General features: G+C 60.3%; 1 protein-coding gene across 1 annotated transcript; it reads left to right on the forward strand.

Annotated features, from left to right (window-relative positions):
• Positions 1-9,304: 9,304 nt before the first annotated feature.
• On the forward strand, positions 9,305-10,458 carry FOXL2 (forkhead box L2). The gene has a single exon (XM_012927871.2). It carries the CDS (start codon positions 9,311-9,313, stop codon positions 10,424-10,426), a length of 1,116 nt encoding a protein of 371 aa, XP_012783325.2. The 5' UTR covers positions 9,305-9,310; the 3' UTR covers positions 10,427-10,458.
• Positions 10,459-10,778: the final 320 nt, after the last annotated feature.

Below are 10,778 nucleotides of genomic sequence, written 5' to 3' on the forward strand. Positions count from 1 at the left end.
TGGTTCTATATCCATAACACATCTATATTTATAACAGGTCTGTATCTATAACAGGTTTATAATGGTTCTATATCCATAACAGGTCCATATCTGTAACACAGAGATGTGGAACAGGTGTTTGGTTCAGTGACTTAGACACGGCCTGAGATGCTGGCATCCCTTCCCGGAATGCCTGAGTACAAGTCCCAGCTCTGCTTCCAATTCCAGCTTCCTGCTAACGTCCAGCCTGAGAGGTAGCAGATGGTGATGGCACAACACCACGCTCCCTGCCACCCACACTGGGGGCTCAGTTGCCAGGCTCCTGGCTTCAGCCTGCTCCAACCCCAGCCATGCTGGGTATTTAGGGAGTGAACTACCAGATGGACACATTTCTGTAGGTCTCTTTCTGTCTCTGTCTTTTAAATAAAATGATAATGAATGTTTTTAAAACACAATATAATAGAGTGAGGGTGTGAGAAACGAAAATCTCTTCAAATGCTGATAGAAATACAAGACAATGCTTCAAAGATCTGTGAGAGACAAAAGTTAAAATGAGTTTACTTTTGTGCAAAAACATTTTTAAATCAATGCATATAAAGGATCTTGGAAAAGTTCATGAAAAAGGGCTCAGCACAGTAGCTTAGTGGCTAAAGTCCTCACCTTGTACTTGCTGGGATGCCATATGGGTGCTGGCTCTAATCCCATCCAGCTCCCTTCCCATCCAGCTCCCTGCTTGTGGCCTGGAAAAGCAGTCCAGGACGGCCCAAAGCCTTGGGACCCTGCACCCATGTGGGAGACCCACAAGAAGCTCTTGGCTCCTGGCTTTGGATCGGCACAGCACCAACCTGTGCAGCTAATTGGGGAGTGAATCATCGGACGGAAGATCTTCCTCTCTGTCTCTCCTCCTCTCTGTATATCTGACTTTGAAATTACAAAAAAGTTCATGGATAAACCTTTTTTATGAAAAAATGGCATGGATTTCAAACTGTTACACCAAAATAAGTATATCTTATTTCCACTTATCCCGACTTTTCTGAGTACCCGTACCAGCTCAGTCCATGAGGGTAATTTGACACCAACATCAAAGCCATAAATGCACATAACTTTGCTCCAACTCTTTCACTTCCAGAAATGCTTTATAATGTATGCACAAACCTACAAAGTTAGTCCAGAAGATTATGCGAGACATTCTCTGTACCTGCGATATCAGGGTACACTTAAACAACAGAATGATGGACTTACGTCTGCTTATACAGACCTACACTATTGTAATAACAGAGGAAATCAGTGGGGGTGAAGGGACTTTGGGAGTGGGTAAGGGACATCCCAGAGCTTATGAATTGTATCATAAAACTGAAATAAACAGTAAAAAGATTAGGCAATGGAACATCACCTATAACAAAAATTAAAAGCAATCTAAATGTCACGTATCACTGGAAGGAGAATGTATTGGTGACAAAGTTGTCAAAGCTGCAGACACTGCATGAGGTGTTGTGTGCAAAAAGTACAGGGTGCAGGAAAAATCATTACATTTGCTGTGTGTGCACAAAACATGTCCAGAGGGTTACACGAAACCAGTGCCACTGGCTGCCTACGCAAAGCGTGGCTTGGAGAAAGACGTGGGAGAGAGAATTTTCATGGCAAGTCTTCTATATTTTTAAAGTTGAAAGCTCCAGTGAGGCAAGGCACACGACTCCAGGCTGCTCTCGGGAAGCGTCGGACAGCCTGTCAGCTGCTTCCTGCCTGTCCATGCTGGGAACAGAGGACAGCACTGCCCCCAGGGCCTCTGTCCCACCTGCACTCTCCCCTGGCCTGGAGCAGGCCTCCTGCAGCTCTGAACCCCAGTTCCCTTCACCGGGACTGCTTCCTGTTCAGACCTGCTACCAGGTCCCATTCCCCAGAAGATCTACCTCCAAACGAGAGGTCAGGTCCAGAGGTGCCCAGAGCAGGGCACACCAGTCCTAGGCTGTTCCTAGCCAAAGACCCACAACGCTACTTTCCCAACAAAAGGCCGCTTGTACCACTACAACAGCCTGTCAGCAATTACCCCAATCACAAAGCCAGAGCCAGCAAGGCCTCAATTAGTCTACAAAGGGGCCCCAAAGAGGGGGCAGGCTGCCCAGAGACTGAGGCCCACCTTTGGCCTCCACTCACAGAGATGCTCACTTGAAGCTGAAGGGCTGACAGCTGGGTGACACCCCCCTGCTGAGGCACCCACTCAGGCCCAGGGGCTGGGTGAGGTGACACCCACCCGCTGAGGCGCCCACTCAGGCCCAGGGGTTGGCAGCTGGGTGAGGTGACACCCCCCCGCTGAGGCACCCCCTCAGGCCCAAGGGCTGGCAGCTGGGTGAGGTAACACCCACCCGCTGAGGCACCCACTCAGGCCCAGGGGCTGACAGCCGGGTGACACCCCCCTGCTGAGGCGCCCCCTCAGGCCCAGGGGCTGGGTGAGGTGACACCCCCCCGCTGAGGCGCCCACTCAGGCCCAGGCGCTGGCAGCTGGGTGAGGTGACACCCACCCGCTGAGGCGCCCACTCAGGCCCAGGGGCTGGCAGCTGGGTGAGGTGACATCCCCCCGCTGAGGCGCCCCCTCAGGCCCAGGGGCTGGCAGCTGGGTGAGGTGACATCCCCTCGCTGAGGCGCCCACTCAGGCCCAGGGGCTGGCAGCTGGGTGACACCCCCCCCGCTGAGGCGCCCCCTCAGGCCCAGGGGCTGGCAGCTGGGTGACACCCCCCCGCTGAGGCGCCCCCTCAGGCCCAGGGGCTGGCAGCTGGGTGACACCCCCCCGCTGAGGCGCCCCCTCAGGCCCAGGGGCTGGCAGCTGGGTGAGGTGACACCCCCCCGCTGAGGCGCCCCCTCAGGCCCAGGGGCTGGCAGCTGGGTGACACCCCCCCGCTGAGGCGCCCCCTCAGGCCCAGGGGCTGGCAGCTGGGTGACACCCCCCCGCTGAGGCGCCCCCTCAGGCCCAGGGGCTGGCAGCTGGGTGAGGTGACACCCCCCCGCTGAGGCGCCCCCTCAGGCCCAGGGGCTGGCAGCTGGGTGACACCCCCCCGCTGAGGCGCCCACTCAGGCCCAGGGGCTGGCAGCTGGGTGACACATGCTGCTGAGGAGGTGGCTCCTGGCTCTCCTTCCCCCCAGGTGCAGTCACTGCCAGCATGGCGGGTCCCTAGACATTCTGCTTTCTTCTCACCTCTTCCCCGCCAGCCAGGTTCCAGAACAAGGTGCAAAGTCTCCAAGCTAAGAGCTCCTTCTAGATCAAAATAAACATGCCTGGGTAAACGCTGCGGAGTGATGCCCGGGCCAGCGCTCTGAGCCAACCATGGGCTCAGCTCAGCAGAGTGGACAGCCGGTTAGCCCTCGCTTCCCAAAGCAGACAGGCAGACCCCGAGAAGCACACTCCCAGCGTGCTGAGGGCAGGGCTCGGAACTGACACTGGGTGGTCCCTGAGCCCTTCCTTACCGTGAATGCGCATGACTGTGGCAGGGAAGCTGTGCAGACCCACGTCTCCAGCCTGGAATCTCTGAGAAGGTATGCAGAGAGAAGCAGATCTCTTACCAAGGCAGCTAGAATGGAAGCAAGGTGTCGCTGTCCCGCAGCGATGGACTTGGTGCACGGAGCCGATAATAACACACGTGGACCCTGACTGATGGTCAAAAGCCGTAGTTTATTAGTAGCATCAGACTTTATACACTGAGGGTCATACAGGATTAGGGTAGAGATACTTAGTTCATCAACAAAACCATCAACTGTTTCTATGCCTTTGTTTGGAAAGCCTTTTCTCTTGTATATTACTTTCCACTCATCTGTTCTTACACAAATGATATCTCATCAGGTATACAAAAGGTAGCCATTTGGTTATTCTCCTCCAAATATCCAACCAACTGTAATCCTGTGCTCACTGACCTTCTACGGTCACAATGTCCTCCTACAGCAAGGACTTCCTGTCTTCAGGGACAAACGTGGGCCAGGGGAAGAGGTTAAACTCGGGGCACCTAAGGCAAGGCACCATGTATTGTCTGGGGACATCTAGCAAGTCGCTGCCTTTCTGTGCACTCGGTTTCCTCATCTGGACACAACCCCTTCATTGTGTCATTAAAACAAATCACATATTTGGTGATCCTGCACCAAGTGTTTGGTCAAAATTATTTAAATTATTTATAATTTATTTGCAAAACAGAGAAAGATATTCCACCAGCAAATTCCTTCCCCCAAATGCCCACAGCAACTAGGGCTGGGCTAGACCAAAGCCAGGAGCCAGGACTTCTCTCTCTTCCTGGTGGGTGGCAGGGAACCAAGTACCGTAGCCAGCACCCGCTGTCTCCCAGGGCGCACATTAACAGCAAACAGAATCAGAAGTGGAGTAGAGGCTCAAACCCAAGCACTCTACCGCAGAAAGCTGGCATTCCAAGCAGCACCCTAACCAATCTCCACCCCATCTTTCCTCTTGTAACCTTGATTATGACAGCCAGAAGCTCGGGGTGGCCTTTAAAGGGTACCCACTACACAGACAAGGCCCCGTTCCCACCTGTCTACAGCACTGTACTTGATCTTGAACGTCACAACTTGTTTGGTAATAATATCAACTAATGCTACAGACTCACGTACGAACTTCCAGATCTTCACTCACGAGAAGTAAAAACCTCTCACAAAAAGGCATGCATAAAAATGTGGACAGTTTTATGTGGACAGCAAGTGTTCATCAACAGAGATGGATTAGCGAATATGTTGAATATTACACCTAGATAAAAAGCCAAGAGTGTCTGACACACCAAGACAGCGAGACGGCCTGTGCAGGAGCCCGGCACTGGGCAGGCACAGCACTGCCTGGGCTGCCAGCATCCGATGCCACAAGCCCTGCCGGTGTCCTGCTCCCAGCCTCTGCCAATACACCTGCGAACATGTCGGCCCCTGCCATCCCTGTGGGCGACCCAAACACAGTCACTGGCTCCTGGTCCTGCTCCGGATTTGGTACACATTTGAGGAGTAAACACGAAGATCTCTGTCTCTCCCTCTCTGTTTCTCTGCTTTTCCAATAAAAAGCTAGATCTTAACAAACAAGACACAACAGGGTATACATTCTGCCCATTTACGTGATTCTCAGAGCAGATGTGTAACGCATGCTGATAGCAATGCAAACAGAGAAAGTAAAATTCAGGTTTTCTTTAGAGGTTGGTATTGCCCGGGAAAAGAGGTGCAGGGACTTTCTAGGGAAAATGTTCTGTATTTTAACCCAGGTGTAAAATATGTCAGGCTGAGATGTGCATTGTTCAGCATCTGTAGATTACACCAACTCTTTCTCTCTCTCTCTCTCTCTCCCCCCTCCACCCCCCCCCCCAGTGAAGGTAATCTAAACATGGCCAGTACTACAAATCACAACCACCACCACCACCCCCGCCTTTCTTCTTCCCTCCCGCCCCCAAGGCCCAGAACCCAGCCCCCTGCGCCTGTTCTGCCTGAGTTAGCCCCCACCTGGAGAAAGGCTCACACCACCCACAATGCGACCCAGCACCCCTTCAATGAGCGAAGGGGCAGCCAGCAGCTCTGGCCTGGTGCTTCCCTGGGCCAGCCCCCTGGAGGGCAAGGAGATACAAGAAGACTGTTCAAGGGGGGAGTGGGTTCTCCTTTTTCCTTCTCGTGAACTGCCCTCTGGGCTGGAGCCTGGTGCTGTGCAGGTGTGTTTGCCGGCCAGCACTGTGCACTGGAAGGAACTGGGCAGCAAACCTGCCAGGGAGCAGCTGAGGGGCAACTCATTCCCCTAGCCACAGGCTGGGAGAGAACGAATGGGTTTCTTGGGGTCAGGCTCTCCCAGACGGCGCCGGGAAGCGGTGACACGCCATGAGATGGTTCGGGGAGCGTGTGTAAGCTGGGCGCAGGGCCAGTCTGACGTGTCAAAAGGTGCAGGTTTAGAAATAGCATGCATGACAGATGACTTTGAGAGTATTGGAGAACGAACCGAAGGGGATTCAGGGCTGACTAACAGAAACGGAAAAAAGCGAGCGGCGTGGAGGGGCAGGGAATGCACAGGTGCACAGAGTGGAGATGCCGGAAGGGGGAAGGGGTGTGCACCCGAACGGGATGAGGTCAGCACACAGCAGCTTCTCTTGTCCTACCACTTGGGAAGCCAGTGGGTGTTGCGGGGGTCCAGACAGGAAAGGGAACCTGGGGGGGGGGGAGTGCACACGGTGGAGGAGCGCCCCAAGCTGAGCGATGCAACGGCTGCACAGCTGCCCCGGCTCCCCGGGTTGAGGCCACGCCACCTTCCGCTGCTGTGGCGGGACTCCTAGCCCCGGGGAGAGAAACTTCGCGTGCCAACAGAGCCCAGTGAATGGATTTCCCTGATGCCTGGACCGGAAACTCGGGCCCAGCCTACCGGCCAGGTGACAACAAAAACGGCACACAGTCGGCGGTGCCTGGTGCCTGCTGCGCAGGCAGTGCCCTGGTGCCGGAGAGGTGACGAACCCGGCTGACTCGGGACCCACGGCCCTCGGCGGTGTGCGCAGGACCAGGCCCAGTTCACTGAACGGAGCCTCGGCGGGAAGAGGATGCCCCCGCCGGCACAGCTTGGCGCCTGGTGCTCCCATCATAGGGGACCTGGATCTCACCAGGGAACCGGGCCCTAGCCGGCGCGCAAGAGAGCTGAGAAGCAAAAGAGGCGCCCCCACCGCTTCACCCACCTGGAGCTGCGGCCAGGAGGAGACTCTAGCCCTCTGCCCGGGCGCCTTTGCCCTCAGCCCCAAGCGTCCTGCGGCAGAGGCCTGGAGCCGCCCAGAAGCCGAGCCGCAGCCTGCGCTTCCTCGCCTGGTTTCTGAGGCTTCCGCAGCAGCGCGAACGCACACCTTCAGAGAGCTTCCATCCAGCCCGTCCCGTGGCTGCGCATCCCGCGGGCGCGCCCTTCTGCGGGACGCTCTGAAATCAGCACCTGGGGAGAGGAGGCCTCCTTCTATCCATGAGAAAATCCTTTAGAGAAATTGTCCCTTACCCCACCCCCTACACACACACACACACACACACACACACACACACACACACACACTCCTTCAAGGCTGAAAAGCGAGCCGAGCCGAGTGTGGAATGCAGGGAAGTGATGACACACACAACAATGCTGTCACACCTGGCGGACTGAGCGCCGGAAATGTCTTGGGGCGGGGGAGGGGGCAGTGAGCCGGCCTGGGTGGTCAGGGGGGAAAAAGGAGCAGAGAGCAGCCCCCACCTGTACAGCGGCGCAGGCCCAGCTGTTCCTCTCCCAGCGCCTGCCTCTGGGGGAGCCCAGCGTGGCTCCCACCCACAGCCTGGGCGCACAGCAGGGCGAGGAAGAGTAGAAGCACCTGCCCTCCCACTTTGAAAGCAGCCGCAGGGGTTGGGAAAAAAAAAACTTGCTGGCCCTCCTATCGGCAGCCAGGAAAATCACCCAGCTTCTCCAGAGGCATTTTCAATACACAACGGGAGGGGAGTTGAAGAGTGGAGAGTGAGGCTAGCTCCTCAAACACGGTCAGCGCCGCAGCTGTCGTGCCGACCCCTCCTGGGGCATCTTCAAAATGCCAGATTCCAAAGAGCCCCTTTCGAGGACTGCGTGGGAAGCACAGTGCACAAGTAGGGGCCTGCGGATGCTGGAGCCACAGGCCACCCAGGGCTCTGCTTGCAGGTGACCCCGGAGCACACGGGAGGGCCAGCTTTGGCCAGTCCAGGACGTGCGCAGCAGTCCTTTTGGGCCTCGGGGGTGAGCGGAGGGGCCCCTCTGCACCCGCTGTCTCTGGGGCCCGAGGATCTCGAACCAGCCAGCCCTCTGCCACTTGGCGACCACGGACTTGCTGTGGAGGCTAGGTTGCCTGGCTCTGTGTAAAGGCGCAGTGCTGACCTCCCCCAGACACTCAGGCTCCGGTGCTGACAGGGCGCAGCACCGCTGAGCCACCTTAGCAGAAAGGCGAGGGCTCATCAGGACAGACAGCTGCACAGAACCTCCCTGCTGCTGTCCAGATCTGCCATAGACCACATTCACCGGGAGGGCATGGGGCAGGGAGAGCTGGAAAAGGAAGGGGCAGCGGGGGAAGAACACGCCACGGCCGAGAGGCAGCTTCACTCTGAGATCTGATAGGCATGTAACATTATCTATCTGCCAGCGTCCCTCCGCCTCACAGATCCAAATCACCCATCTCCTACAGCAGAGTGCGTTTCGCACGAGCACACGTGCACCTGGACTGCTGGTGTCTCGACCCGTCTCAAGGACATACTCCCCCCAAGGCTTCCACATGTGACACCTGTGTCTCACACACACACACACACACACACACACACACACACACACACAAACAGCCTGTGGCACTGTCGCTCCTGCGCCGGCCCAGCAGCACCGGCTCCTGGGTGTGAGGGCGCATACTCAACGCCAAAGGATTCTAAGCCAGAGTCGCGGAGGGACCTCGTTCTCAGATCCACCAACAGCGTGGGAAGGGGCAGAGGAGACCTGCAAGGGTCCCTCCGCGGCCGTCTCCCGGTCCTGCCACACTGAGGAGCTGCTGGGGACTGAGGTCTCCTGCTTCGGTTTTCCTAACGTCCAGGCGCAGCTCTGCTCACCCCTCCCCGCCTGGCCCCCCTCGCCGGCTCGCCCCTCCCCCCGATGCCCAGCTAGAAGCGGGGCCAAGGGCAGTGCCAGCGGGTCGTTTTCTTTCACCTGAAAGCTGCGAGGAGGCTGGGAGGCGCGCCCGTCCTCGCTGGGGCCCGAGCTCCCCGGGCAACAGGCCGGGTGCGGGCAGACCTCGCCGGAGCCCTCGGTATCTCCTGGCCCAATCCGCAGAGCGAGCAGCCGGCGGCTCTCAGGGGCTCGGGGGAGCGCCAGCCGGGCTGTCCGCGGGAGGCCCCGGGGTGCGGCGAGCCGGGGCGGGCTGGCCGGGGCTCTGCGGGGCGTTTGCAAAAAGTGACTTGGAGCTGAAGTCGCCCGTGCGCCGCTGGCCGCCCCGCTATAGGGGCGAAGGCGCTTGACGCAAGCGGAACTCGGCGGAGCCCATACGAATCAGAACAGAGCGAGGCTCCCGGCGCACTCAGGGCTGCAGCTCCGCCAGAGACGCGGGTCGCGGCTCGGGAAGCCGGTCGGGGTGGGGGGAGGGGACGGGCGCAAGGAAGGAGCCCCACCGAGGCGGGGACTGGCCTGCGCGGGGAGGGGCGGCGGCCCGGGGCCCCCTCTCTGTTGGGCGGCCTCCCCATGGCCAGGGGCTGAGCTCCACTCCGCGGTCGCTCCCTGGGGAAGGAGAGGGGAGAGCGGCGAGAGGCCTCGAGCGAGCGAGCGAGCGGCCGGCACCCGCAGCCTGCACCAGCCGGAGGCTCGGCCAGCTCCGTCCCCATGGCCAGCTACCCCGAGCCCGAGGACGCCGCGGGCGCGCTGCTGGCCCCGGAGAGCGGCCGCGCAGCCAAGGAGCCCGAGGCGCCGCCGGCCAGCCCCGGCAAGGGCGGCGGGGGCGCGCCGGAGAAGCCGGACCCCGCGCAGAAGCCCCCGTACTCGTACGTGGCGCTCATCGCCATGGCGATCCGCGAGAGCGCCGAGAAGAGGCTCACGCTGTCCGGCATCTACCAGTACATCATCGCCAAGTTCCCGTTCTACGAAAAGAACAAGAAGGGCTGGCAGAACAGCATCCGCCACAACCTCAGCCTCAACGAGTGCTTCATCAAGGTGCCGCGCGAGGGCGGCGGCGAGCGCAAGGGCAACTACTGGACGCTGGACCCGGCCTGCGAGGACATGTTCGAGAAGGGCAACTACCGGCGCCGCCGCCGCATGAAGCGGCCCTTCCGGCCGCCGCCCGCGCACTTCCAGCCCGGCAAGGGGCTCTTCGGGGCCGCGGCGGCCGCGGGCGGCTGTGGCGTCGCGGGCGCGCCGGCCGACGGCTATGGCTACCTCGCGCCCCCCAAGTACCTGCAGTCGAGTTTCCTCAACAACTCGTGGCCGCTGCCGCAGCCGCCCTCTCCCATGCCCTACGCCTCGTGCCAGATGGCCGCGGCCGCCGCGGCGGCGGCGGCGGCAGCGGCGGCCGCGGGCCCGGGCAGCCCCGGAGCGGCCGCGGTGGTCAAGGGGCTGGCCGGCCCGGCCGCCTCCTACGCGCCCTACTCCCGCGTCCAGAGCATGGCGCTGCCTCCCGGCGTAGTGAACTCGTACAACGGCCTGGGCGGCCCCGCCGCCGCGCCCCCGCCGCCCCCGCCGCCGCCGCCGCACCCCCACCCGCATCCCCTGCACGCGGCCGCCGCCCCGCCGCCCGCCCCGCCGCACCACGGGGCCGCCGCACCGCCCCCGGGCCAGCTCAGCCCCGCCAGCCCGGCCACCGCCGCGCCCCCGGCGCCCGCACCCACCGGCGCGCCGGGCCTGCAGTTCGCCTGCGCCCGGCAACCCGAGCTCGCCATGATGCATTGCTCTTACTGGGACCACGACAGCAAGCCCGGCGCGCTGCACTCGCGACTCGACCTCTGAGAGCCCCCCACGCGTGGGCCCGCCGTTGCGGAGCGCGGCGAGGACGCAGGACCGCGCGACGTCGGCTGCCGTCTCAGCCGCTCGCGGACAGTGTGCCCGCTGCGGGCCACCCAACAGGCCGGCCCCGTTTTTCTGCCCCAGCTTCTCCCCCTGTGCTCGCCTCCTGCGTCCTGGCTCGCCCCCCGGGAGAGGCCGCTTGTGCGCGCGCCTCTGCGGAAGGCCTCATCTCCTCCTCGAGCCCCCACGTCTCGGCTGCCAGAATCCAGAGCGGAGAGAAAGCACCCGAGGCCGACGAACTGCGGGGCCTCCCGGCCGCCTCTCAGGTCGGTGGGCTTGCGCGCCGCTTTCCGCA

The sequence above is a fragment of the Ochotona princeps genome, chromosome 30 (genome assembly GCF_030435755.1).
Source record: "Ochotona princeps isolate mOchPri1 chromosome 30, mOchPri1.hap1, whole genome shotgun sequence".
Classification (NCBI taxonomy): domain Eukaryota; kingdom Metazoa; phylum Chordata; class Mammalia; order Lagomorpha; family Ochotonidae; genus Ochotona; species Ochotona princeps.

Coding starts and splice junctions, on each gene's coding strand:
- FOXL2 (XM_012927871.2), top strand. CDS start 9,311: ATGGCCAGCTACCCCGAGCCCGAGGACGCCGCGGGCGCGCTGCTGGCC.